The sequence below is a fragment of the Neoarius graeffei genome, chromosome 7 (genome assembly GCF_027579695.1).
Source record: "Neoarius graeffei isolate fNeoGra1 chromosome 7, fNeoGra1.pri, whole genome shotgun sequence".
In the NCBI taxonomy this organism is placed as follows: Eukaryota; Metazoa; Chordata; class Actinopteri; order Siluriformes; family Ariidae; genus Neoarius; species Neoarius graeffei.
The window spans coordinates 73,293,083-73,320,453 of record NC_083575.1 but is presented as its reverse complement, the minus strand read 5'-3'; the positions used below and the strand labels follow the sequence as shown (position 1 = coordinate 73,320,453).

General features: G+C 39.6%; 1 protein-coding gene across 2 annotated transcripts; it reads left to right on the top strand.

Moving 5' to 3' along the window:
- The first annotated feature begins 91 nt into the window (after nt 1-91).
- On the top strand, nt 92-22,834 carry tmem176 (transmembrane protein 176). Of its 2 annotated transcripts, XM_060924856.1 has the most exons (8): nt 92-223; nt 726-768; nt 7,519-7,657; nt 8,423-8,533; nt 8,650-8,706; nt 12,207-12,353; nt 12,536-12,652; nt 22,151-22,834. In XM_060924856.1, the coding sequence occupies exons 3-8, from the start codon at nt 7,526-7,528 to the stop codon at nt 22,160-22,162; spliced, it is 576 nt and encodes a 191-aa protein (XP_060780839.1). In that variant the 5' UTR covers nt 92-223; nt 726-768; nt 7,519-7,525; the 3' UTR covers nt 22,163-22,834. The 2 variants fall into 2 exon arrangements, with proteins under 2 accessions (XP_060780839.1, XP_060780838.1); XM_060924855.1 differs by lacking the exon at nt 726-768.
- The last annotated feature ends 4,537 nt before the right edge of the window (nt 22,835-27,371 follow it).

Sequence of the window (27,371 nt, the reverse complement as noted above, 5' to 3'; positions counted from 1 at the left end):
AATAAAGTGCGCATGTATTAGTGCACTGGGGAAGGGAGGGAGGGAGGGGGCCTTCTGCAGGGACCACATAGCTTTCTGGGAAACGAGGAGAAACGGGCGGGACATTAGTTATGTGTATGTACTTCATCAAGTCTCTCTCGGCTTCATTTTTGTTGTTGTTGCTGTCTCGACAGTGTAACTGAAGCGGAAAGTGTGGAGCTGTCTGAAGATTACAACACTTCAGGTAGGTTATTAGGGTCGCATTGGTAATAATAACATGTATCTACAAATGCCCCAAATCGCTGTTTATTAATGTGAAATAGTAAATGTGAAATAGTAAACGTGTCGTCGTGTCCGAATGATGCCTGAGCAGTGACCCTGTTTACATCGGCTGCGCCCCAAACACCACACTAACGCACTAAACAGGAGGTAAGAGTAGTGCACCACTAAGGCTGGAGTGGGGCTTTGGACACGGACTTGGGGTGATCTTAACTTTACTCTTAACTTCAGCTGATTTTATCTGACCTGAGTAATTTTGTATGAGCTAATTCTGCTGTTCCTGCTATACAAGCCCAAAATTACTCATTCAAAATAACAATTTCATATTATTATTATTATATTATAAAAAATAATGATAAGGATGGTGAAAACGAGAAATATCTACCATATAACGTTTATATAAAGTTTAATCTGAGTTTTAAATCAAATTAAGTTTAATTTCATTTGTATAACGCTTTTAATGACAGCTTTCCTCACTGGTATTTGCTTGTTCCTTCAAATAAATTCAAGGTAGGCTATGTTTACTTACTTCTTCTTCTTCATCATCATCATCTTCTTTTCATCATGTTCTCCTTTTTCTTATTCTTGTTGTTGTTGTTGTTCTTCTTCTTCTTCATTTCTTCTTCTTCATGTTTTCTCCTTCTTTTTTGTTATTCGTCTTCATCATCATCATGTTCTCCCTTACGAAAATTAACCATGGTTTTACTATGAAAACTAACCATGGTTTTACCATGGTTTATAGTTATTCATGGTTTTCATGGTTTTTTTGGGGTAACCATGAAAACCATGGTGCATTTTACCTCAATGTTCACTTAAATTTTTAGGTTCTAAGTAAATGTTAATGTATCTGGGCTGTTAATCGAGATCCTTCTCTACAGCACTGACTGTTGGACGAAAGCATGGTAATACTACAGTTAGCGCATCCTTTTAAAAACCATACTATCCCTTTTTAAACTAATTTCGTAGTTACTATGACCTATTACACATACAACTATGATGCTACCACAGCTACTGCAGTACTATGGATAAACCACAGTAATGCTAGGGTTGGTTCATAGTACTTAGAATCACCATGAAATACCATAGTAGATCCATGGTTACTACCATGGATAAACCACAGTAATACTATGGTTGGTTCATAGTACTTAGAATCACCATGAAATACCATAGTAGAACCATGGTTACTACCATGGATGAACCATAGTAATACTATGGTTGGTTCATAGTACTTAGAATAACCATGAGATACCATGGTAGAATCATGGTTACTACATAAAAACCATGGTAAAACCATAGTAAACCATGGTAGATTTTCGTAAGGGCTCCTTCTTCTTGTTTTTCATCTTCATCTTCTTTTCATCATGTTCTTCTCCTTCTTCTTGTTCTTCGTCATCTTCTTCTTCCTCATCATTATCCTCGTGATCCAAATCATCTTCTACTTCTTCATCTTCTTTTTCACCATCTTCTTCTTTTCTTCATCATCTTCATCATTTCTTCATCATCTTTTTCATCATCTTCTTTTCTTCGTCATCTTCATCATTTCTTCTTCATCTTCTTTTCATCATCTTTTCTTCATCATCTTCTTTTTCATCATCTTCTTCTTCTTCATCATTATCCTCATGATCCAAATCATCTTCTACTTCTTCTTCATCTTCTTTTTCACCATCTTCTTCTTTTCTTCGTCATCTTCATCATTTCTTCTTCTTCATCTTCTTTTCATCATCTTTTCTTCATCATCTTCTTTTTCATCATCTTCTTCTTCATGTTCTTCTCCTTCTTCTTGTTATTCATCATCATCATGTTCTTCTTCTTGTTTTTCATCTTCATCTTCTTTTCATCATTATCATCATCTTCTTTTCATCATGTTCTCCTTTTTCTTATTCTTGTTCTTCATCTTCATCATTTCTTCTTCTTCATGTTCTTCTCCTTTTTTGTTATTCATCATCATCATCATCATCATCATGTTCTCCTTCTTCTTGTTTTTCATCTTCTTTTCATCATGTTCTTCCCCTTCTTCTTGTTCTTCTTCATCATCTTCTTCTTCATCATCATCCTCATGATCCAAATCATCTTCTACTTCTTCTTCATCTTCTTTTTCACCATCTTCTTCTTTTCTTCATCATCTTCATCATTTCTTCTTCATCATCTTCTTTTCATCATCTTTTCCTCATCATCTTCTTTTTCATCTTCTTCTTCTTCATGTTCTTCTCCTTCTTCTTGTTATTCATCATCATCATGTTCTCCTTCTTCTTGTTTTTCATCTTCATCTTCTTTTCATCATCATCATCATCATCATCATCATCATCATCTTTTCATCATGTTCTCCTTTTTCTTATTCTTGTTCTTCTTCATCTTCATCATTTCTTCTTCTTCATGTTCTTCTTTTTTGTTATTCATCTTCATCATCATGTTCTCCTTCTTCTTGTTTTTCATCTTCATCTTCTTTTCATCATGTTCTTCTCCTCTTCTTGTTCTACATCATCATCTTCATCTTCTTCTTCATCCTCATCATCTTCTTCTAATTCCTCTTCATCTTCTTCTTTGTCACCATCTTCTTCTTTTCTTCATCATCTTCTTCTTCACCAATTTTTCATCATCTTTTCTTCATCATCTTCATCATGTTCTTCTCCTTCTTCTTGTTCTTCATCTTCATTATCATCATCTTCCTCTTCATCATCATCATCATCATCATCTTCATGTTATCCTTCTTCTTGTTTTTCATCTTCATCTTCTTTTCATCATCATGTTCTTCTCCTTCTTGTTGTTCTTCATCTTCATTATCATCATCATCATCCTCATGTTCTCCTTCTTGTTTTTCATCTTCATCTTCTTTTCATCATCATGCTCTTCTTCTTCTTGTACTTCATCTTCATTATCATCATCTTCATCTTCATCATCATCATCCTCATGTTCTTGTTTTTCATCTTCTTTTCATCACCATGCTCTTCTCCTTCTTCTTGTTCTTCATCATCATCATCATCATCATCTTCTTCTTCTTCTTCTTCTTCTTCTTCTTCTTCATCATTATCCTCATCATCCTCATCATCTTCTACTTCTTCATCTTCTTCTTTATCATCTTATATATCTGTATGCACAGTTGGTTGGTACATGTGACATCTGTTTCTGTCATGAATGTGTCACTCATCCTTACAAGGATGATTACACGCATGTTAACGACTTCCACCCTTGGAGAATGAATAAAAAAAATGTTCATATACCCTTTGCTTACTTTTTAGTGAACTTTTTGTTCACTTTGCTCACTTTTTAGTCATCAGGCCCCAGCATTTTACTTTAATATATGAAAAACAGGAAAACTTACCTCATATTAAATCTCTTGCAGCCAGATTTAAAGACGATGAATCTGTTTTGATAGCTTAACATTTTATTATCAGCATTTTTAACAGCACCAAATGGTGAAACAAATATAAATAACATGACAACCAACCCCATTCCCCCTGTTATGTTACTGTTATATTCATTCATTCATTTTTTACACCGCTTATCCACTGCGGATTGCAGGGTAAGCAGGAACCAATCCCAGCTGACTTTGGATGAGAGACATGGACACCCTGGACAGGTTGCCGGTTTATCGTGGGGCTAACACAGAGAGACAGCCAGCCATTTACATACATATTCACACCTATGGGCAAATTAGAGAAGCCAGTTGACATCTGCATGTTTTTGGACTGTGGGAGGAAACTGGAGCACCCAGAGGAAACCCACACAGGCATGAGGAGAACACACAAACTCTACACAGAAAGACCCCAATCAACCAGTGCTGCTTTTTTATTAGCTATAAAACTGTATTGTTTATAAATCTATAAAATATTTTCATATTTGTTCCTGAGGTTGTTCAGAGGAAGTTTTTTTTTAAGGAAATTACAATTTAGTACCCAGTTGTGATGTGTGTGATGTAAAGCAGTGATAAACTTTGACTAATTCATTCATTCATTCATTCATTCATCTTCAGTCATGTGGTTTATCGTGGTTAGGGTCTCATTGGATCCAGAGCCTATTCTGGGAGTACTGGGTGACAGATAGGAATGCACCTTGGATAAGATACCAGTTCATCACAGGGCATGATGCACAAACATATTCATATACTCATTCATACTTAGGAGTAATTTAGAGTAGCCAGTTCACCTACCGGCATTTTTTTTTTCTGGAGATGAACGGAAACCAGAGAACTCAGTGAAAACATATGTGGACACAGCAACAATATGTGAGCCAGCACAGGAAGAACACCCTACCCTCTACAAGCATTCAGTATAAACAAAACTGAATTTAAGGGCTGTTTCACAATCATGGTTGTCTTTTTGAATAACACCAACTAACTCTTGCAACTAGGTCCAGTATACATATGCTGGACTTTCTTATACCTTATTTTACAGGGACACACACACCAGCCCTACCTACACCACTAATGTCTCTTAAAACTTAGAATAACTCAATAAACTTCCATAGCTATGCAGATGACACTCAGCTTTACTTAGCTATGTCACCTAATGACTATGCCCCTCTTGAGTCTCTTCATAGATGCATTGACCAAATTAACAAATGGATGTCTCACAATTTTCTTCAGCTGAACGCAGATAAAACTGAAGCAATTATATTTGGCAAAAAGGAGGAAAGGCTTAGGATTGCCACTGTTCTTGAAACTAAGGGGCTTAAAGCAAAGGATACTGTCAAAAACCTTGGTGTCCTTATTGACAGCGAACTTAACTTCAACAGTCATATGAAAGTGGTAAAAAAGTCTGCATTCTATCACCTAAAAACATTTCTAAACTCAGGGGTCTCATGTCAAAACATGATCTAGAAAAACTTATTCATGCTTTCATCTCCAGTAGGGTTGATTACTGCAATAGCCTTTTCACAGGTCTTCCAAAAAAGACCATCAAAGAGCTTCAACTAATCCAAAATGCAGCAGCAAGGGTTCTTACAAGAACAAAAAGGGTAGTTCATATCACTCCAATCCTAAGGTCTCTGCACTGGCTTCCAGTGAGCTATAGAATTGACTTTAAAGCATTACTACTTCTATTTAAAACATTAAATGGGATGGGACCCAGCTACCTACTGGATATGTTTCAATGCACCAACTAGGTCTCTAAGATCACAAGATCAAAACTTGCTAGTAATACCAGCTGTCAAAACGAAGTGTGGTGAAGCAGCCTTTAGTTGCTATGCTGCTAAGCTTTGGAACCAACTTCCAGATGATATCAAAAATGCTCCTACTGTTGTTAGTTTTAAATCCAGGCTCAAGACAAAGCTGTTTTCAGATGCTTTCACTTGATTAATTTTTACCTAAGTAATTAATTTCCTTTAGCATAATTTCTTTTAATTTTGATTTTAATGATTTTACTTTCTTTATTTTAATTTCTTTTTAATTTTGGATTTTAATGATTTTACTTTTACTTTAATTCTTTGTTACTGTGATCCTTGTAGATTTTGTCTGCGGGATGATTTTTGGTGATCCTCGTAGATTTTGTCTGCGGGACGATTTTATTTGGTGATCCTCGTAGATTGTGTCTGCGGGACGATTTTTGGTGATCCTCGTGGAAGAGCCACAGGAAGAGCGCGCTTTATCCTCGTAGATTTTGTCTGCGGGACGATTTTTGGTGATCCTCGTGGAAGAGCCACGGGAAGAGCGCGCTTTATGAGTTAAACCCATAATAATAATTAATTATTTCATTTTATTAATTTAATTTCTACTATTGTTTAATTCTTATTATTTTTCTTCCCCAATTATTTTATGTAATTTTATTTTCTATTGTTTACTGTTCTGCTTTTACTTCTGTAAAGCACATTGAACTGCCACTGTGTATGAAATGTGCTATATAAATAAATTTGCCTTGCCTTACCTTACCTTAAAAGTTCTTATAAATATGCAGGCTCAGTTTTGACCTTGTGGTCATTTCATTTAATTCTACTTTAATTATTACACTTAGATTTTACTGGTTAAATTCAGAATTGCATTTTTTAGCACTAACTAGGTTTTACTTTGGGATGTGTACAGTTCTTTCATTCACAATAGAAAGATATTTAAGTAGAAGTTACATTTTTTTGTAAACTGAGTGCCTCTGATAGGATCCTTTGTCTGTCAAAAATGTCCTTTCTGGAAAACACTCACCATATGATGAGGTTATAAATGATTATTTAAGAAAATATTTGTCTCTTTTGAAGCAGAAGACTGTTGTTGCACAGTAAATAAAACAGGACTTGAAACAGATGTGAAACACATTTGCAGCAGAGCTTCACATGTGGCTGAAATGTGAATCCGTCAAAAAGTGTCCTCTCTGGAAAATCATAAGTATCGTCCCCACTTCAGTATTTATTACAGTTACCACCATGTACACACATTGCTGCACAGTACTTGAAAATTTGTACTTAAAATCACATCCATTTCAACAGTTTTTCACTTTGTATATCTTACTCTTGTGAACTGTAAGAAAGGTGGTCAGTTTTAGAAATACACTACAGTACATGCCGTCTTCTCAACACAGCTAACATAAACAGTATACGACCTGCAGCTCTGAAATTCTGCGTAGTTAATTTCCACCTCAAAAGGTCATTTTTGGCAGCAGAGAAACAAAAATCTGAGGTTTGATTTTTGGACTATTGTGGACCCAATACGTTTACCCTGATTGTGAAACAGCCCTCAAGTTAATTTCATCCTTAAAATGTATGATAAAAGTTTTCAGGCAAAGAAAAAAACTTCTTCCTCAGAAGTGTCTTATTTATGTAATCAAATAAGCAAATAAGCTCAATAAATAAGCTTTGCTAAAGTTGAAACACACACACACACACACACACATATATCTCGGCACGGTGGTGTAGTGGTTAGCGCTATCGCCTCACAGCACGAAGGTCCGGGTTCAAGCCCCGTGGTCGGCGAGGGCCTTTCTGTGCAGAGTTTGCATGTTCTCCCTGTGTCCGCGTGGGTTTCCTCTGGGTGCTCTGGTTTCCCCCACAGTCCAAAGACATGCAGGTTAGGTTAACTGGTGACTCTAAATTGACCGTGAGTGTGAATGGTTGTCTGTGTCTATGTGTCAGCCCTGTGATGACCTGGTGACTTGTCCAGGGTGTACCCCGCCTTTTGCCCATAGTCAGCTGGGATAGGCTCCAGCTTGCCTGCGACCCTATAGAACAGGATAAAGCGGCTAGAGATAATGAGATTTTATATATATATATATATATATATATATATATATAAAGAGAGAGAGGATACATTGTTAAATGCTTATCTTTTTCTTGAATGTCTAGGCACTGAATGAAAATGGCATTGACAGTGTCGAGTGACTTGTCCGTCACTGTAAACACAGACGAGAATGTTAATAAATTAACAGACAAACAGGATGCACTGAAAAAGAGCATACAGAAAGGAGAACCCAGATCAATAGGGGTAAGTCACTGTGTCAAATGGAGCCCAGATGTGGAGTTCAGTATTCACTGTTACATACAGGGTGTTTCAAAAAAATTTATGTAAATATCCCAGAAACTACATAGTCTAGGCAAATGAAACTGAACAGGCTTAATGTTGAGCAATATAAGATTTATTACTCAAAATTTGAATGAGAAATTCAAAGGTATGTGGATTCCATGAACAATTTCACACATTTTCACTATTCGTGAACCTGCTCGACCGTCTCTTCCAATGCTGGTGCTCGTCCAGATCCTTTTGCCCTGCTGCATAGACAGCCTTCCTCTTTGAACTTTTTGTGCCGTGTCCAAAACTGCGTTGCAGTTCATGCATTTTTAGAGAATTCTCTCATAAATGCATGCTGCACAATCGTGTTCGACTGTGTTCGGGCGTACTCTAACACACAAAACACCTTTTCTTTTCCAGTGCGTGGCATTTCTATACCTAAAAAGATAAAAACAAAAAACATTAAACATAAAATTTTGACCTGTTTCCACACATGCTGTTAAAATTTGAGGTCAATTGAACGAGAATTGGCAAAGTTATTAGATTGTGAAATATCACATTTTTTTTAAACACCCTGTATAATATAAAGTTGTTAACAAGCTTAAAGTGTGAAATACAAGTCAGGAAAAGGTGTATTAATGTTTCATGATCTCTCTGATGCTAAAGTGTTCTCATTACAAGCCTTACCTAATATCACAGAAGATGTGTCCCATCTTACTTAAACAAAGAATCTCCATCTAGATTTCCCAGGTTATGCTTGGATTTCTGATCATCTCTTACTCTGTGCCACTGCTCTCTGCCAAACTCACAGAGGTCATCTTGTATGGTGTACCATGGTGGAGCGGCATATCCGTAAGATATCATTTTTTTTTCCACTACCAAGAGCATTACAGCATGCTGTTCTGTTATCAGTCCTTAAAACTTGATGTACCTTAAAATCACTACCTTATGTGTTTTTTTTTTTTCAGTTTGTCATTGCAGGTGCTGTTGCTCTTGTAATGGAAAAACAGAACAGCATTTCTTTGGTGAGTTACAGTTGATAGAAACACCCAAAAATCTAATTCTTCTTTTCAAAATTGTAAATTGTATAAGTACTTATCATCACTGTGTGAAGACCTGGCATGCTGCTATTTTAACAAAATAAGGTTTGGGTTTTTTTGGTTTGTTTTTTTACAGTAACAGTTAATTGACAGGGGCTTATATGGTATATACGCCACATAAATTAAGTTTAATAATAAGCTGATTAAAGCATGCTTCTTTTAGCAAATAAAATATGTAAATAGATTTTTTTTAATGGTATGAGTCCATAAGTTTTCCAACATGGGACAGAGTTTGTGCTTTGCAAGAAACTGCGGTTTTTGTGTTATTACAGTACTAGGGCTGTCGAAGTTAATGCGATAATAACACATTAACGCAAATTCCTTTTAACACCACTAATTTTTTTTTGACGCATGATTAACGCTTGCACGTTCTGTGCCCCTCCCGCATAGTTTGGGAAATCAGGAAGTGACGTAGCACAAGCAAGCGATGTAGCGAATAGCTGGTCGGCGTAAGTCGTGATAAAATGCATTTATGTACAAAATCAACTGATATTGTTGCGTTCTGTTTACATGAAAGGTGTGTATTTTTATATGCTTTTGATGGTCCAGAGGGGAGAAAAAAGACATGTTAAAGTCCAGGTGTGTGTGTGTGTGTGTGTGTGTGTGCAGGCTGCACACTGGAGTTAGAGAGAGAGTTTGTTTTATTCTGAGAAATTTGTGAGTTATATGAAAGTGTTTATAAATGCAGTTTTTCTTCATGAATACTAGAGCGGTGGCTACAATTATCGACACCTTAACGATCTTTTGGCCATTGAAAAAGTAGAAAAGACTTTCAATACATAAATTGTGTATGAATAATTACTCAAACTTCCACTGGAAAAAAATGAGTTGATTCCCAATTACTTATCAGATCACGTGACACCGTTCCACAATTATTGACACCTTTGCCCACAGTTATCGACACCATTCCACAATTATCGACACCTTTGTCCACAGTTATCGACACCATTCCACAAGTATTGACACCTTTGTCCACAGTTATCGACACCATTCTACAAGTATCAACACCTTTGTCCACAGTTATCGACACCATTCCACAATTATCGACACCTTTGTACCACTCCACAATTATCGACACCTTTGTCCACAGTTATCGACACCGTTCCACAGTTATCGGCACCAGATGATTGCTTATTTAAAACAATAATCGGTATGTAGTATTAAGTTAATAAAATATAATTTTCATTTCAAATTTGTTTTACATAGACTTATATATTTAGTATAAAATATCTTTTATAGAAATATATTGATGTCGGTGTTTACGTAAATAAGGAAGTAATTCTAATGTTTATGAACAAATGAACTGATAATGTTTAACCAGTCAGAAAATCTTTTTGTTCCACTTTCTACCCACTTTCTAAGTATTTTCATAGATCACATTTTGTTAATCATTCATTGCTGTTTGTATTAATTTCTAGTTTTGTAGTTTACCAATAAATGTCAACAGGCAGTTGATATTGTAACCACATGGAAATCCAGGTCAAAGGTCGCATGTCATTCCTCGAACCAAAATATAAAATGTCTACTGATATTGTAATATGTGGTAGATATTTACAACAAACTGCAAAAAAAAAAAAAATTCTGAACGGAATAGAAAAATGTGAATATTTCAAGCATGTAATTTTTTTTATATGCTAGGAATTTAATTCTGGTCTAATTCTATTTATTACAGTAGGATTCCAAATACTCTATGAACATTCCATTCTGTTATGAATCAGAAAAAAAATTATTATAAATCACAGCACTTTTATTTTTTTAAGTACTTTATCTACTTCAACAATGTTACACAAAGACAGTTAGGTTATAGACAAATAACAGTTGTAAATTTCACTTAATTCCACAGGGTGTCGATAATGGTGGACACTGGTGAAAGTGATCACTATTATCAACACCTCACATGACTTCTCAAACACGTTTTTAGATACAAAATGGCGACTGTCAAACAAAAGAGTAAGAAACAAAGTAGGTTTCAACAAGGAGATCATGAAATATCGGTGAATTTGATAAGTAAAAACATGTCCATGATCTTTCCACCATGTTTACCTGCGATGATAACGTCTGGGTTTTCCTCAAATTGCTGATCGTGCTAAAAAAAATTCCATCTCAGGTAACGGGGCTGTGTCATCAGACAACAAGATCAAAGGGCGAGGGGGGTCTTCCGCTTGATTAATTAACCAATAATAACTGTTGTAACTGAAACTCACCTTTGTAAAATTGTTTTTTATTGTTAAATCTGAAAAGGTGTCGATAATTATGGACTGTCGATAATTGTAGCCGCCGCTCTACTGTATACTTAATCACTGAGTTGTTGCATTTTACTGGAAAACATTTTTATGAGCTGTGTGGCTTAACAAATGTATTTATTTGAGTTTTGTATTTTTATTTTTTTTATTTAAAGATAGGCAATACTGTTGTCCAGAGTCCACATCACCGTGTTTGTTTAGTTTAGTTTATTGTGTAGTTTGAGGCTGGAAGTTAAGGACAGAACTGGAGAAAAATACTATATTGTTTTGTTCACACTGAATTGTGCTAAACCCTCAAAATTCTAACATTAACACTGATGTATTATTTTTTTTAATGCAGTGGGGGAATAAAATACCCACAAAAATAATTTTTGCTGTGTCCAGCCTTATCCTTCCTGTTCTGGCCACATACATTTGCATAAAGCAAGTATATTTGTCCACTCCCACTCCACAAAAACTTGAAAAATATCCCTTTAAGATACATTTAGAACAGATTAAAAAATGTGCAATTAATTGTGAGTTAACTATGGACAATAATGTGATTAATTGCGATTAAATATTTTACTCAACTGACAGTTATTACCTTCAAGAAAGAGAAAAAAGAGAGAGATTGGTGAGGGAAAGATGGTTCCATCTGCTATAACATAAGTAATAACCAGAACTAACTTGATTCATAGACATCCCACCAGATTAGATGCAAATAAATGTGTATAAAATGATAAAAATATGACATTATTAAAATTTAATTATCAGTTGTGGTATAAGAGGTATTCAGGACATGCAACGCATTGGGCCATATCACAGCAACCTTTCCTTGATTATTTCCCTATAACAACATACTCCATTATGTTTTATTCCTTACTTATACAAAGTGGTCTTAAAATGAGGCAAAAAAAAAATAATAAATCGAACACTTTGTTGTTGTAAAGTTTCCACCAACTGACCAGAAAAAAATTGCAAGTTGCAGTAATGGAGGGTCATCATACCCCTTCAGGTCCAATGTATGTTGCAGTCTCTGATACAACAAGCTGAAAGAAGAGAAAGTAAATATTGATGTTAAAGTAGGACAGATTTAAAGTAGGACATTTGTCATGGTTGTTATGATGCAACAAAAGCTCACCCCATCCCCACATCATTTCCACTCATTCATTCCTATTATATTTGTTTGTTTCCTATATCTAGGTGTTTACATGCATGGTGATCACAGTGTTGGCTGCAGTCATCTCAGTCATTGCAGTAATCTTCTACATCATTGATATTATTAAGCACCCACAGACTACTTGCAAGATGAGCTCAACACATAGATGTGATGACATGTATTATGCCATGGTATGGAGAGACTGTTGTGTCGTCCTGAACCTTTCTGTTGAACATCTCAGTTTCTTTAAGATTGTAATGTAATCATGTCAAAACCCGGCAGCATGTTTTGTTTATTTTCACATAGTACAAGTTACACTGAGAAAAAAAAATTGATTTTAATTTAGATTTTTTTTCCCCTTTCTTTTTCTTAGAGACTCAGTGTAGAAGTGAAGTCAATTCTCCTGTCCCTCAGCATGGTGCAGACTGCTATTTCCTCTGCTTTCGCATTTGTTCTGTACAAAGAAAGGCAAAATTATAACAACTACCTGGTAAGAGCATTACATTAAAAAAAATATGTCTAACCCTGTTCAGCTGCATTATTCTTATCATAAAGGGTTAAATCAGTATTGCTACACTGCTGGTGCAACTTGTTCAAAGGTTCATGCACTAGTCAATCTACAACCCCGATTCCAAAAAAGTTGGGACAAAGTACAAATTGTAAATAAAAACGGAATGCAATAATTTACAAATCTCAAAAACTGATATTGTATTCACAATAGAACATAGACAACATATCAAATGTCGAAAGTGAGACATTTTGAAATTTCATGCCAAATATTGGCTCATTTGAAATTTCATGACAGCAACACATCTCAAAAAAGTTGGGACAGGGGCAATAAGAGGCTGGAAAAGTTAAAGGTACAAAAAAGGAACAGCTGGAGGACCAAATTGCAACTCATTAGGTCAATTGGCAATAGGTCATTAACATGACTGGGTATAAAAAGAGCATCTTGGAGTGGCAGCGGCTCTCAGAAGTAAAGATGGGAAGAGGATCACCAATCCCCCTAATTCTGCGCCAACAAATACTGGAGCAATATCAGAAAGGAGTTTGACAGTGTAAAATTGCAAAGATTTTGAACATATCATCATCTACAGTGCATAATATCATCAAAAGATTCAGAGAATCTGGAAGAATCTCTGTGCATAAGGGTCAAGGCCGGAAAACCATACCGGGTGCCCGTGATCTTCGGGCCCTTAGACGGCACTGCATCACATACAGGCATGCTTCTGTATTGGAAATCACAAAATGGGCTCAGGAATATTTCCAGAGAACATTATCTGTGAACACAATTCACCGTGCCATCCACCGTTACCAGCTAAAACTCTATAGTTCAAAGAAGAAGCCGTATCTAAACATGATCCAGAAGCGCAGACGTCTTCTCTGGGCCAAGGCTCATTTAAAATGGACTGTGGCAAAGTGGAAAACTGTTCTGTGGTCAGACGAATCAAAATTTGAAGTTCTTTATGGAAATCAGGGACGCCGTGTCATTCGGACTAAAGAGGAGAAGGACGACCCAAGTTGTTATCAGTGCTCAGTTCAGAAGCCTGCATCTCTGATGGTACGGGGTTGCATTAGTGCGTGTGGCATGGGCAGCTTACACATCTGGAAAGACACCATCAATGCTGAAAGGTATATCCAGGTTCTAGAGCAACATATGCTCCCATCCAGACGACGTCTCTTTCAGGGAAGACCTTGCATTTTCCAACATGACAATGCCAAACCACATACTGCATCAATTACAGCATCATGGCTGCGTAGAAGAAGGGTCTGGGTACTGAAGTGGCCAGCCTGCAGTCCAGATCTTTCACCCATAGAAAACATTTGGCGCATCATAAAACGGAAGATACGACAAAAAAGACCTAAGACAGTTGAGCAACTAGAATCCTACATTAGACAAGAATGGGTTAACATTCCTATCCCTAAACTTGAGCAACTTGTCTCCTCAGTCCCCAGACGTTTACAGACTGTTGTAAAGAGAAAAGGGGATGTCTCACAGTGGTAAACATGGCCTTCCTGTTAGGACTAGGACTGTTTTGGCCTCTAGAGGCCGCTGTTATTTCCTTTTCATGTCGTGTTTATTTTGGCCTCTAGAGGCCGCCACTGTTCCTGTGTTTTGTGTTTGTGTTAATTGCCTAATTATCTTCACCTGTGTCCTTAATTAGTTTGTCTATTTATACCCCTGAGTTCAGTCCTCTTGTCACGGAGTCTTTGTGCTGTTATGTTTATCTCCAGTTTCCTTTGTACTGTGTTTTTTGATCTTCCTAGCTTTTGTATTTTTGCACTTTGCTTTTCTTTTGGATTATACTCTTTGGTTTTTTTGTTGTCTTTTGTTTTGCCCTGTATATAGTGTATATAGTTTAAATAAACCTTTTGATTCTTTTTCTACTTCCGCCTCACGCCTCTGCATTTGAGTCATCCCCCTGGTGGCCTAGTGGGGGTTTGCTGGATTATCACACCAACGAACCAGGTTCGAATCCCAGCAAAACCCTAACAGAAAGACTCCGTCATGACCGACTCAGCAGAGGCTGCTTCAACTGTCTACCCGGCCAACCTTCAGGGAATTATGGCAGCTTTGACACGCTTCGGAGCGACCATGGACGCTCATGGACGTACGCTCACCAGCCAACGTGAGGCCCTCGCTCGCCACGAGGAACTGCTTCAGCAAATTGGGAAAACCCTGGCACAGCTGACATCTCTGCCTGCATCTCCTGCTCCTGATCCAGTTCCTGCTCCTGATCCAGTTCCTGCTCCTGATCCAGCTCCCACTCCTGCTCCAGTGCCTCCTGCAATGCTGCCTTCTTCACCTCGCGAACCCAGCCTTCCTGCACCACAGAGGTATGACGGCAAGCACAGTGAGTGCCGAGAGTTCCTTACCCAGTGTCAACTCACCTTTGAGCTTCAGCCTACCACCTACACTACGGATCGCCGCAAGATTGCCTTTGTGATCACCTTATTAGCTGGTAAGGCGCGAGCCTGGGCTACTGCTATCTGGCAAAGACAGGGACCTGAGTGCTTTGATTTCCAGCTGTTTTCTGAAGAGATGCTTCGGGTCTTCGATCAGGCAGACATCAGTACCGACGCAGCCCGAAAGCTCATGTCCATCCGGCAAGGAGGAAGCGTCGCAGATTACGCCATCTCGTTCCGAACACTCGCAGCAGTAAGTGGATGGAACGAGACTGCCCTGGTGTCAGCCTTCCACCATGGTCTGTCTGACCCCATCAAGGACGGTCTGGCCTCTATTGGATGCCCAAGTGACCTCGAAACCCTCATCTCACATGCTATTCGTCTGGACAACAGGATGAGAGAACGCCACCAAGCCTTGAGCCCCCCCAGCCTCCCTACCTCTACCTGGAGACCGTCTACCTCCTTCAGTGACTGTCCAGAACCCATGCAAGTGGGTCGTACTCGCCTCTCCGCATCTGAGAGGGAGCGCAGAAGGAGGGACAAGTGCTGCATCTACTGTGGCAAGCCTGGTCACTTCCGAGCATCATGTCCCGAACTCTTGGGAAAAGGACCGCCCCGTCCAGCCGAGGGAGGGTTGTGACGGGGCCTACCCTCTCTCCCGGACTCCCTGGCCAAGGAATCTACATCCCGGTCTCCATCTCCTGGGGTGAGTCTGTCCACTCTTGTCAAGCTTTGATAGACTCAGGGGCGGCTGGGAACTTTATGGATATTCACTTCGCCCAAAGCATCAATATTCCGACTGCACCTCTTGAAGTCCCACTGTCTGTGTCTGCCCTCGATGGCCAAGCGTTAGGTGATGGAAGAGTCACCCAAGTTACTTCTCCTGTTTTCCTCCAGTCTCAAGGTCACAAGGAAGAAATATCCCTGCACCTGATTCCTTCACCTGAGTTCCCAGTTATTCTAGGCCTTCCTTGGCTTACTCGCCACAACCCTCGCATAGACTGGGTAACAAGCCAGGTTGTGGAATGGGGCCCTGCATGCCATGCCTCTTGTCTGCTCTCTAGCTCTCCTGTGTCTCCTGCCGAGCCCCCTGATCTCACCGAGTTATCTCAAGTTCCCACAGAGTACTGGGATCTCAAGGAGGTATTCAGCAAGAGCAGGGCCGCCGTTCTTCCTCCGCACCGGGCCTACGACTGTGCCATCGACTTGCTCCCTGGGACTACCCCTCCTCGTGGCAGACTGTTTTCACTCTCTCAGCCAGAACGCAAGGCCATGGAGGAATACCTCAAAGATGCCCTGGTCTCTGGGTTTATTCGACCCTCCACTTCACCTGCTGGAGCCGGCTTCTTCTTTGTCGGCAAGAAGGATGGGGGGCTCCGACCATGTATTGATTACAGGGGCCTGAATAAGATCACTGTGCGCAACCGATATCCCCTTCCGCTGATGTCCACAGCTTTCGACCTGCTCCAAGGCGCCACCGTCTTCACCAAGTTGGACCTACGGAACGCATACCACCTCATCCGTATCCGACAGGGAGACGAGTGGAAGACTGCCTTTAACACCCCGTCTGGGCACTACGAATACCAGGTGATGCCCTTCGGACTCACCAACGCACCAGCTGTTTTTCAGGCCCTAATCAACGACGTCTTAAGGGACATGATTAACCTATACGTTTTTGTCTACCTCGACGACATCCTTATCTTTTCCAAGACCGTGCAGGAGCACCGCCACCATGTCCGCCAGGTTCTCCAGAGGCTGCTACAGAACAATCTGTTCGCCAAGGCCCAGAAATGCGAATTTCATGTTCCCGAGGTCTCCTTTCTGGGATTTATTGTACGGACAGGCCAACTCCAAATGGACCCTGCCAAGACCCTGGCCGTCCGGGATTGGCCTACTCCCAAGTCCGTTAAGGAGGTTCAGCGGTTCTTAGGATTCGCTAACTTCTACCGCAAGTTCATCAGGAACTTCAGTTCTGTGGCAGCACCCATGTCTGACCTCACCAAAGGGACAGGTGGATCTTATGGCTGGTCTCCTCAGGCAGAAAAGGCGTTCAAAGACCTCAAGGACCGCTTCTGCACGGCACCCATTCTGGTTCTCCCGGACACCTCCCAACCATTCATCGTGGAGGTGGACGCCTCGGACAGTGGTGTCGGCGCGGTGCTCTCTCAACGTTCGGAAGGAAAGCTGCACCCCTGCGCTTACTTCTCCCACCGCCTGAGTCCTGCTGAGTCCCGGTACGATGTGGGGGATCGAGAACTGCTAGCGGTCAAACTGGCCCTTGAGGAGTGGAGGCACTGGCTGGAGGGAGCACAACATCCATTCCTGGTTTGGACTGACCACAAGAACCTGGAGTACCTCCAGCAAGCCAAGAGACTGAACCCTCGACAGGCTAGGTGGGCCCTGTTTTTCAGTCGGTTTGACTTCACCCTCTCATACCGCCCCGGCTCCAAGAACACCAAACCTGACGCACTGTCCAGACTGTTCTCTGCCACTAACAGGGAGAATGAAGTCGGGCCTATTATCCCTGTGTCCCGGATTGTGGCCCCTGTCCGCTGGGGTATTGAGGAGGCTGTCCGACGAGCCCAACGCCAGGACCCCGGTCCTGGGACGGGGCCACCAGGCCTCTTGTACGTCCCACATCAAGCCCGGGCCAAGGTTCTCCAGTGGGGTCACTCTTCCCCTCTCACCGCCCACCCGGGAGCTCGGAGGACCCTGGACTTCCTGAAAAGACGCTTCTGGTGGCCTAACATGGAGAAGGAAGTAAGGTCATTTGTCCTGTCCTGTGAGGTTTGCACCAGAACCAAGAACCCACGACAGCGTCCCCAGGGTCTCCTGCATCCTCTGACCATTCCCCGGCGTCCCTGGTCCCACGTGGCAGTCGACTTTATCACGGGTCTCCCTGAGTCACAAGGTAACACGGTCATTTTGGTCTTAGTTGACAGATTCTCCAAGGCCTGCCGCTTCATACCACTGTGCAAACTCCCCTCTGCTCTTGAAACTGCGAAACTTTTGTTTAATCATGTCTTCCGAGTCTTTGGTCTTCCACAGGACATCGTCTCAGACCGAGGGCCCCAGTTCTCCTCCCGAGTGTGGCACGGGTTCTGCAAGGTCATCGGAGCCACTGCCAGCCTCTCCTCTGGGTTTCACCCACAGTCCAATGGTCAGACGGAGAGGCTCAACCAGGACCTGGAAACCACCCTGCGAGGCCTGGCTATGGATAACCCGACATCGTGGAGCACCTGGCTGCCATGGGCGGAGTACGCCCACAACACCCTGCAGTCATCGGCCACCAAGCTGTCGCCATTCCAGTGCCAATTCGGGTTCCAGCCACCTCTGTTCCCGGACCAGGAGGAGGACGCGGGGGTGCCCTCGGTCAACCAATATGTGAGACGGTGTCGCAAGACCTGGAGCAAGGTCAGGAAGACCCTCATACAGACCTCCAGAACCAACCAGACTCAGGCCAACCGCCATAGAAGACCTGCACACGCTTTCCGCCCTGGGCAGCGTGTTTGGCTGTCCACTAAGGACCTTCCACTGCGGGTGGAGAACCGCAAGCTTGCTCCTCGCTACATTGGCCCCTTCAAGGTGGTGCGCAGGGTGAACCCTGTCTCCTACCGGCTCCAGTTGCCCCGGACTCTGAGGATCAACCCCACTTTCCATGTTTCCCTGTTACGGCCCGTACTGACATCTACGTATGCCCCTGCCCCTAGGAACCCCCCACCCCCCCGCATCTTCCAGGGGCAGACTGTGTTCACTGTGAATCGCCTGCTTGACTCCCGCCGGGTCCGCGGCGGGTTGCAATATCTGGTGGACTGGGAGGGCTATGGTCCTGAGGAGCGCTGCTGGGTTCCTGCTCGGGATGTCCTTGATAAAGAACTATGTCGGGACTTCCATTCGGCCCATCCGGATCGCCCTGGGAACGTCAGGAGACGCTCCTAGAGGGGGGGGTCCTGTTAGGACTAGGACTGTTTTGGCCTCTAGAGGCCGCTGTTATTTCCTTTTCATGTCGTGTTTATTTTGGCCTCTAGAGGCCGCCACTGTTCCTGTGTTTTGTGTTTGTGTTAATTGCCTAATTATCTTCACCTGTGTCCTTAATTAGTTTGTCTATTTATACCCCTGAGTTCAGTCCTCTTGTCACGGAGTCTTTGTGCTGTTATGTTTATCTCCAGTTTCCTTTGTACTGTGTTTTTTGATCTTCCTAGCTTTTGTATTTTTGCACTTTGCTTTTCTTTTGGATTATACTCTTTGGTTTTTTTGTTGTCTTTTGTTTTGCCCTGTATATAGTGTATATAGTTTAAATAAACCTTTTGATTCTTTTTCTACTTCCGCCTCACGCCTCTGCATTTGAGTCATCCCCCTGGTGGCCTAGTGGGGGTTTGCTGGATTATCACACCAACGAACCAGGTTCGAATCCCAGCAAAACCCTAACACTTGTCCCAACTTTTTTGAGATGTGTTGTTGTCATGAAATTTAAAATCACCTAATTTTTCTCTGTAAATGATACATTTTCTCAGTTTAAACATTTGATATGTCATCTATGATCTATTCTGAATAAAATATGGAATTTTGAAACTTCCACATCATTGCATTCCGTTTTTATTTACAATTTGTACTTTGTCCCAACTTTTTTGGAATCGGGGTTGTATAACCTCGTGAAAGAAAGTGATTTGTTACTCAATTTGGTGGCTTTTGGCCCATTTTAGCAAGTTTATTTAAAAACACAAAAGCCCAGCAACAAATCAAGCAAATTTTTGAGCATGTTAGCAATTGTCATGTATTTGAAACATCTATCGCTCACATCACAGTTGCTGGTTATACAAGATGAGAGAGTATAACCAACTTCAACAAACATCTGGAAAAATTAAAGAGATTTTGAAAAATGTTTGAATATGAGGCATAAGCAAATATGTCTGCATGATCAGTTTCCTCTGATTGCATTGTTCTTTGACTGTGTTGCTGCCTTGGTGGTTTCCAGCTATTCCCTGCAGAGTACTCCAGTCACAGGAGAGTTTATTACAGCTGCATGTGTAGTAGTAATAATAATAATAATAATAATAATGTATTATTATTATTATTGTTGTTGTTATTATGTTTATTTATTTATTTATTATATTTAAACAATATTGGTTGGCTTTTTTCGTGGTATATCAGATACAGTATCTTCCATTCAGCTAGCATGATATTGAACAAATCGAAGACAAGTAGCTGAATGGACTATATCTGATATACCACGAAAAAAGCCATTATTATTATTATTATTATTATTATTATTATTATTATACATACACATTTGATGGAACAATTATAGATTTTACAAAAAGTTAAGAACAGGGGTGTAACTTACCAATATTGAATGCTGATTCTGATTGAATGTAATTCAATGTTCTGTCCATCCAATGTACAAAGTCAAAGTTCTAACAATAAAAATGGTACAAGTCCAAAAAGCCTGAACAACAACCCAACTTATATACAAGCTATATACAGGTTGACAGTTCAAGTTCAAAGTTACTTTTGGTCGTAATTAATTGTTACATTGCAGTTGTTCAAAACAAAAGGGCTTTGCTGAATGAAGTCCTCTTGTAAAAGTCTCCATCACTTTTCCTCACCTCCAAGTACAACTTTGACAATATTTCCGCTGTTGCTCTCTTTTCCAGTTTTTCGATGTCCGTTGATATGTTTTTCTCTTGTAAATATGCGTGAAGAATATCCAGTGAAGTTTTGATAGCCTTTTGGCTATCCAGTGCGTCTTTCTCTTTCAAAATTCTCTCTAAAGCTTTCACTTTTACTGAAGCAAACCTCGCAGCTGTGTTTGTGTACAAACTGTCACAGTCACTCACTAGCATGGAAGTTTTACATCACCGATGTGTCTCTTCTCCATTTTTTTATGTCTGTTGGTATGTTTTTCTCTTGTAAATATGCGAGAAGAATATATAATGAAGTTTTGGTAGCCTTTCAGATGTTCAGCACGTCTTTAGTTTCAGTTTTCAGTTTATTTATTTATTTAGTGCTTAATCTGAGCACTGAATTAGCCTCATCTTCTCTCTTTCCTGGCCAATAAAGAAATGATTCTGTGCATGCGCAGCAGAAAAGTTTTGTCAAATATATTCGCATGAGCTGAGATATGTGACATCATGTTGTCTTGACAATGTGCAATATTATAACAATATTGTATGCTCATTTTCCATTGGGGAGAGTGGCGTAATACATGGAGGATAAGCGATATGATAACAATATTGCATGCCATCAATAAACCCACTAGAAGGGAATAAAATACATGGTTTTATTCCATGGAAAAAGTGGTCTGTATGTATAATAATTATTTATACCATGCAAATTCAATTATATGGTTTTCAAATTTGCCCAACAATTAGAACAACTTACTAAATATAGGCAGTAATAAAGTATAAAAGTAAACATATCTAAATGTTAAAAAATCTAAAATTGTGTCTATATATGCATATATAATATTATATGTAACTATTAATATCACAATGAAAAATGAAAAAAATGGAAGGATATAAAATGTATCAAAATTTGTATCCTTATTGCATAGCTAACAGTAATATAAAAATACATTTATATCCAAAAAAATGTAAAAAATGAGTTCATTCATCCAAATGCCTGCTGGAAGAAGACTGTTTTGTAATAATAATAGTAAAGTTCAATAGGCATTTTTGAAAGAGTACTGTTTATTGTCTATTTTAAAAAATATAAATTTTTCAAATGTTGAAATGGTATGATACGTTAATGGTATAATTACAGACAAACCCAAATCACTGTCTTATATTACATTACCTACATAGAACTTGACAAATGACAAATAACAATTTAATGGCAGTCTAAGGGTTACAGGTTTCAGGAAATTTTCCAAAATAGTTTCTGAACTTTACGAAGAAAATTGCTTTTAACCATTGGTAGCATAAAATGATTCAATAAATAAATGAACATTTTTATCTATAATCGATGCTTCTGCCTGTCTACTATCTACTGTCACATATAATCAGATCTGTACATAGTACAACATTCAGCTCTTTTTGATGCTGTGCCTAAATCTGTTTGTCTCTTTTTTTTTCTCTTCAAGTTTGTGAATTAAGCTGAATTAAGATGGAAAAAAACATTGCTGGCTCTGGACTTCAATCAACCAGTCACCATACATCTGTATTTTTACATATTTCTATAATATATGGGTTCACTTATTCTTAGATATATAGTATTGTGTAATGGATAATATGTATTGGGATGCATTGGGAATTTTCTTAACATTTTATAAAGTAGGCTGCATAGAAAGAATCTTTTAAATTGCATTACAGTTGCACTCAAACTGTGTTGTGAAAGAGTACATTTCAGCTGAAAAACAGAGAACTGGCCTAGTGTTTTGCTAGTTCCCTTGAATGTACAGTACAATCTGTGTTGGGTCGGCTCTTGCAGCTGGTGGCCTTTAACCTTCCAAAATTCTTCCTCAAGTCCCTACAGTATTTCTCTCATGAAACAACAGAAGTACTCAGCTCTTCTTCTTCTTCTTCTTCTTCTTCTTCTTCTGTGATGGGAAACAGTCTACAATGTCCATACAGTTAAATTGTCCCATAATTTATTGTATGCTCCAAATTTATAGATGCCAAAAATGAATGTGCATATTTAGTTGTTAGCTACAGCACATTTGTTTTGTGTTGTTTTTCTTTCTTAAAATGTATTGATTTGTGATTTTCTATGGGAATTTCAGACAGAAAAATGTCATAAGGAATTTATATTATATTTTTTAATTGTTGCAATACTAGTAAGTTCATATAATTCATTTATAATGTTATATGTTCCCTTTTTATTAAAAGAAAAAGTCTATAATAATTTAAGCGTTTGTTTTCTCTATTTTTTTCACTTTTTATCCTGTATGTCATATTTTGACTGTTCACTGACAAAATATGCCGAAATAGGAAAGTCTAATTTCACCAGGTTTGCACTGAAGTCTTACCTAAAAGACCAACAAAAGGATAGAACTGAAACTAATGAGGATACTCTAATTTACTGTAGTCTGTTATTGTATCCCCATCATAAATGTGTAAACGGAACACAATTGTCTAATAGTAGTCTCAACTATGTCTTGTACAACTTTCTGGACACAGTCTTGCTTTGGCTGCAAAAACATGTTCATATATCAAACTTTAATATTTACTGCTCTGCTGTCTTGTTTGATAGAGCTTTAAGTTCTTCCTGATGTTATGAAAAATGATTAAACCTCAAGACTTTCCGAGGAAGTGATGAGGAGTTCAATATGTTAAGTTTTGCACTACATAAAATTCTAGCCTATATACACTCACTGACCACTTTATCAGGAACACCCATACACCTACTGTTTGATGCAGTTATCTAATCAGCCAATCCCTTGACAGCAGCACAATGCATAAAATCATGCAGATACAAATCAAGCACTTCAGTTAATATTCACTTCAAACATCAGAATGGGAAAAATTGTGATCTCTGTGACTTTTCACATGGCTGTTGGTGCCAGATGAACTGGTTTGAATATTTCAGAAACTGCTGATCTCCTGCGGTTTTCACACACAACAGTCTCTAGAGTTTACACAGAATGGTGCATAAAACAAAAAAAACAAAAAAAACATTGAGTGAGCGACAGTACAAAGTTCACTCTATGGGTCCCGGAACATGGTCGACACTCAAGAGGCGAGAAGAGAATGCTATATCCAGAGTACATTGCAAAGATCTTACATCCAGACTCTGAGGTGCTGCTTACAACATGTGAGCTACACTGAGCAGCATAGGACCATACAGCATGGAGGAAGATTGTGGCTGCTGCTTGCGGAACACGGTCCCCCCATGATTGGCAGACGATGATGATGACTGTCCTGTGAGTGGAAACACCTTGCTGATAAGAGAGATCAGAGGAAAATGACCAGATTGGTTTGAGCAGCCAGGAAGGATATAGTAACTCATATAATCACTCTTTATAACCGTGGTGAGCAGAAAAGCATCTCAGCATCAACAGCAGAAGACCACATTAGGGTCCACTCCTGCCAGCCAAGAACAGGAATCTTAGAATCAGGAACAAGTTCCTATTAAAGTGGCTGGTAAGTGTATATGTGTAAGCTTGAGAGCAGCATTTTATTGATAGCTTTCTTGCATGTATAGGTTCTACCTAATGTTTTTAGATGTTTGCTTAGTATATTTAAAATACTACCATTTTTACTGTTCATTTTTGCTTTGGCCCATAATAAAAAATTTAAGATTAGTGATAAAGTTTCCGAAGTGATAAAGTTCTATTAGGTGTAAATGTGAGTGTGAATGGTTGTTTGTCTATGTGTCAGCCCTGCGATGACCTGGCGACTTGTCCAGGGTGTTCCCCGCCTCTTGCCCACAGTCAGCTGGGATAGGCTCCAGCTTGCCTGCGACCCTCAACAGGATAAGCAGCTACAGATAATGGATGGATGGATAAAGTTCTATTAACCTGATGTCACATTGGTTTATGGAATTGATTCCACTTTTAAGTAAATGTTTTTTAGTGGATTTTAAGTTGAACATGACAGTAACCAGTTCATCCACCTGGTCAGATTCAGCACGAGTTAAGTGATACCAGTCAACTCAGTGAGTTAATCATCAGCTGCCACATTTACTGGTAGGTTTTTGGGCTTTCAGTTTTAGTCAAACATGGCTGGCAACAATTATATTATGTTTGCCAAGTGAGTTAATTGTGTAATAACTCTACCTTGTATTATTCATTGCAGTGTGTTTGTTATAAAATCTACTTAGAATGGTAAATAACTACTATATATAACACATTTGAATTAGACTTAACCAGCGAACATTTCTGCATTGATATTATGTGAAGTTGTTTCTGTACTTAACTTTCATTAAAGTAGAAAGTGAAGATGATTCATGTCTATTCATTGTGATGTTCATTTCCCTATTACATTACATACATAGAGTAGTGCAAAGATATGAAGTTTATCTTCGAGTGGTGAACACATTCATGAGTGAGCGAAGCAAATGAGTGATATATTTTTCAACATGAGAAGATAAACTTCATATCTTTGCACCACCGCGTAATATTCTTTATATTATATGGACACATCTACAACAAAATATGCAAGTTAATCAAAAGAATTTTAATTTTGAACTGGTTCGCCATTTTGACAACGTGTGTCCAGTCAGCGGGAAAACACTGGGAGTGACGTCATTGGAGTCAAACATTAGAAATTATTATACATGCAGGCCACTTTTTCCATGGAATAAAACATGTATTCTCTTCCCTTCTAGTGGGTTTATTGATGGCATGCAATATTGTTATCATATTGCTTATCCTCTATGTATTACGCCACTCTACCCAATGGAGAATGAGCGTGCACTATTGTTACAATATTACATGTTGTCAAGACAACACAACGTCACATGTCAGATCTCATGCGAATATCCAATGACAAAATTTTTCTGCTGCGCATACGCAGAATCATTTCTTTGTCCGTCGGGAAAGAGAGAAGATGAGGCTAATCCAGTGCTACTGCTAGGAATAAGCACTAAATAAATAAACTAAAAACTGAAACTGAAGATGCGCTGAACACCCGACAGGCTACCAAAACTTTATGATATATTCTTCAAGCATATTTACAAGAGAAAAACATACCAGCGGACATCGAAAAACTGGAAAAGAGACATTGGAGATGTAAGACTTCTGCGCTAGTGAGTGACTGTGACAGTTTGTAAGCAAACATGGCCATGAGGTTTACTTCATTAAAAGCAGATTTTGAGAGAATCTTGGCTGCCAGTTCGCGCCGTTGTGTGTAGTTGTCAATGTTGATTTTAAAAGTAACTAAATAAATTACACAGGGAAACTAATAATAATAATAATAATAATAATATTTGGCTCGACTACGCTAGCATTGGCCTTTGCTAACACTACACCGGCTGGAAGGCAACTGCACTGCCACGCTAACAGCACCGAGTCACAGGTAAGCTAGCATTGGCCTTCACTAACACTACTGCTACACCAGCTGGAAGGTAAATGGACTACTGCGCTAACAGCACCGAGTCGCGGTTAAGCTAGCATTGGCCTTCACTAACACTACTGCTACACCAGCTGGAAGGTAACTGGACTACTGCGCTAACAGCACCGAGTCACGGTTAAGCTAGCATTGGCCTTCACTAATGCCACTGCTACACCGGCTGGAAGGTAACTGGACTACCATGCTAACAGCACCAAGTCGCGGTTAAGCTAGCATTGGCCTTCGCTAACACTACTGCTACACCAGCTGGAAGGTAACTGGACTACTGCGCTAACAGCACCGAGTCACGGTTAAGCTAGCATTGGCCTTCACTAACGCTACTGCTACACCGGCTGGAAGGTAATGGGACTACTGCTCTAACAGCAACGAGTCACAGTTAAGCTAGCATTGGCCTTCACTAATGCCACTGCTACACCAGCTGGAAGGTAACTGGACTACCATGCTAACAGCACCGAGTCGCGGTTAAGCTAGCATTGGCCTTCGCTAACACTACTGCTACACCAGCTGGAAGGTAACTGGACTACTGCGCTAACAGCACCGAGTCACAGTTAAGCTAGCATTGGCCTTCGCTAACACTACTGCTACACCGGCTGGAAGGTAATGGGACTACTGCTCTAACAGCAAAGAGTCGCAGTTAAGCTAGCATTGGCCTTCACTAATGCTACTGCTACACCGGCTGGAAGGTAACTGGACTACCACACTAACAGCACCAAGTCGCGGGTAAGCTAGCATTGGCCTTCGAGAATGCTGATATGAAGAGAGTGTGTATGTATAATAATAATATTGGCTGGCGTTTTTTTTCTTGGTCTATCAGATATATTCCATTCAGCTAGCGTGATATTGAATTTGTATTCGACTTGTTCAATATCATGCTAGCTGAATGGAATATATCTGATAGACCACTCAATGCCAGCCAATATAATTTAAATATATCACTCAGATCCGGGATATATTTTGTATGAAAAATATGAACTTTTTAACACAAGAAGATAAACTTCATATCTTCAAGCCAACGTATGATTTTCTTTTATTATATAGACACATTCACCAACAAAAAGTACCCAAATTTATCAAAATGATTCGTTGATTTCCTCATGAGTGACACATTGAGAAATATGTCATGGTTTTGTTTCAACATACCCCGGATGTAGTTTATATGAAAAATACAAGTTTCCCAGTAAAACACTTTTGTCCATAGATCATAATATTCAGCAGCCATCTGCTGCTTCACTTATGTGTTAAAGCAAGGGTGAAATATGTTTTAACATTCTTGCCAGAATGTTGGTTTGTGCA

Coding starts and splice junctions, on each gene's coding strand:
- tmem176 (XM_060924855.1), top strand. CDS start 7,526: ATGAAAATGGCATTGACAGTGTCGAGTGACTTGTCCGTCACTGTAAAC. Junction 7,658..8,422: donor GAGAACCCAGATCAATAGGG/GTAAGTCACTGT, acceptor ATCTCCATCTAG/ATTTCCCAGGTTATGCTTGG. Junction 8,534..8,649: donor CATGGTGGAGCGGCATATCC/GTAAGATATCAT, acceptor TTTTTTTTTCAG/TTTGTCATTGCAGGTGCTGT.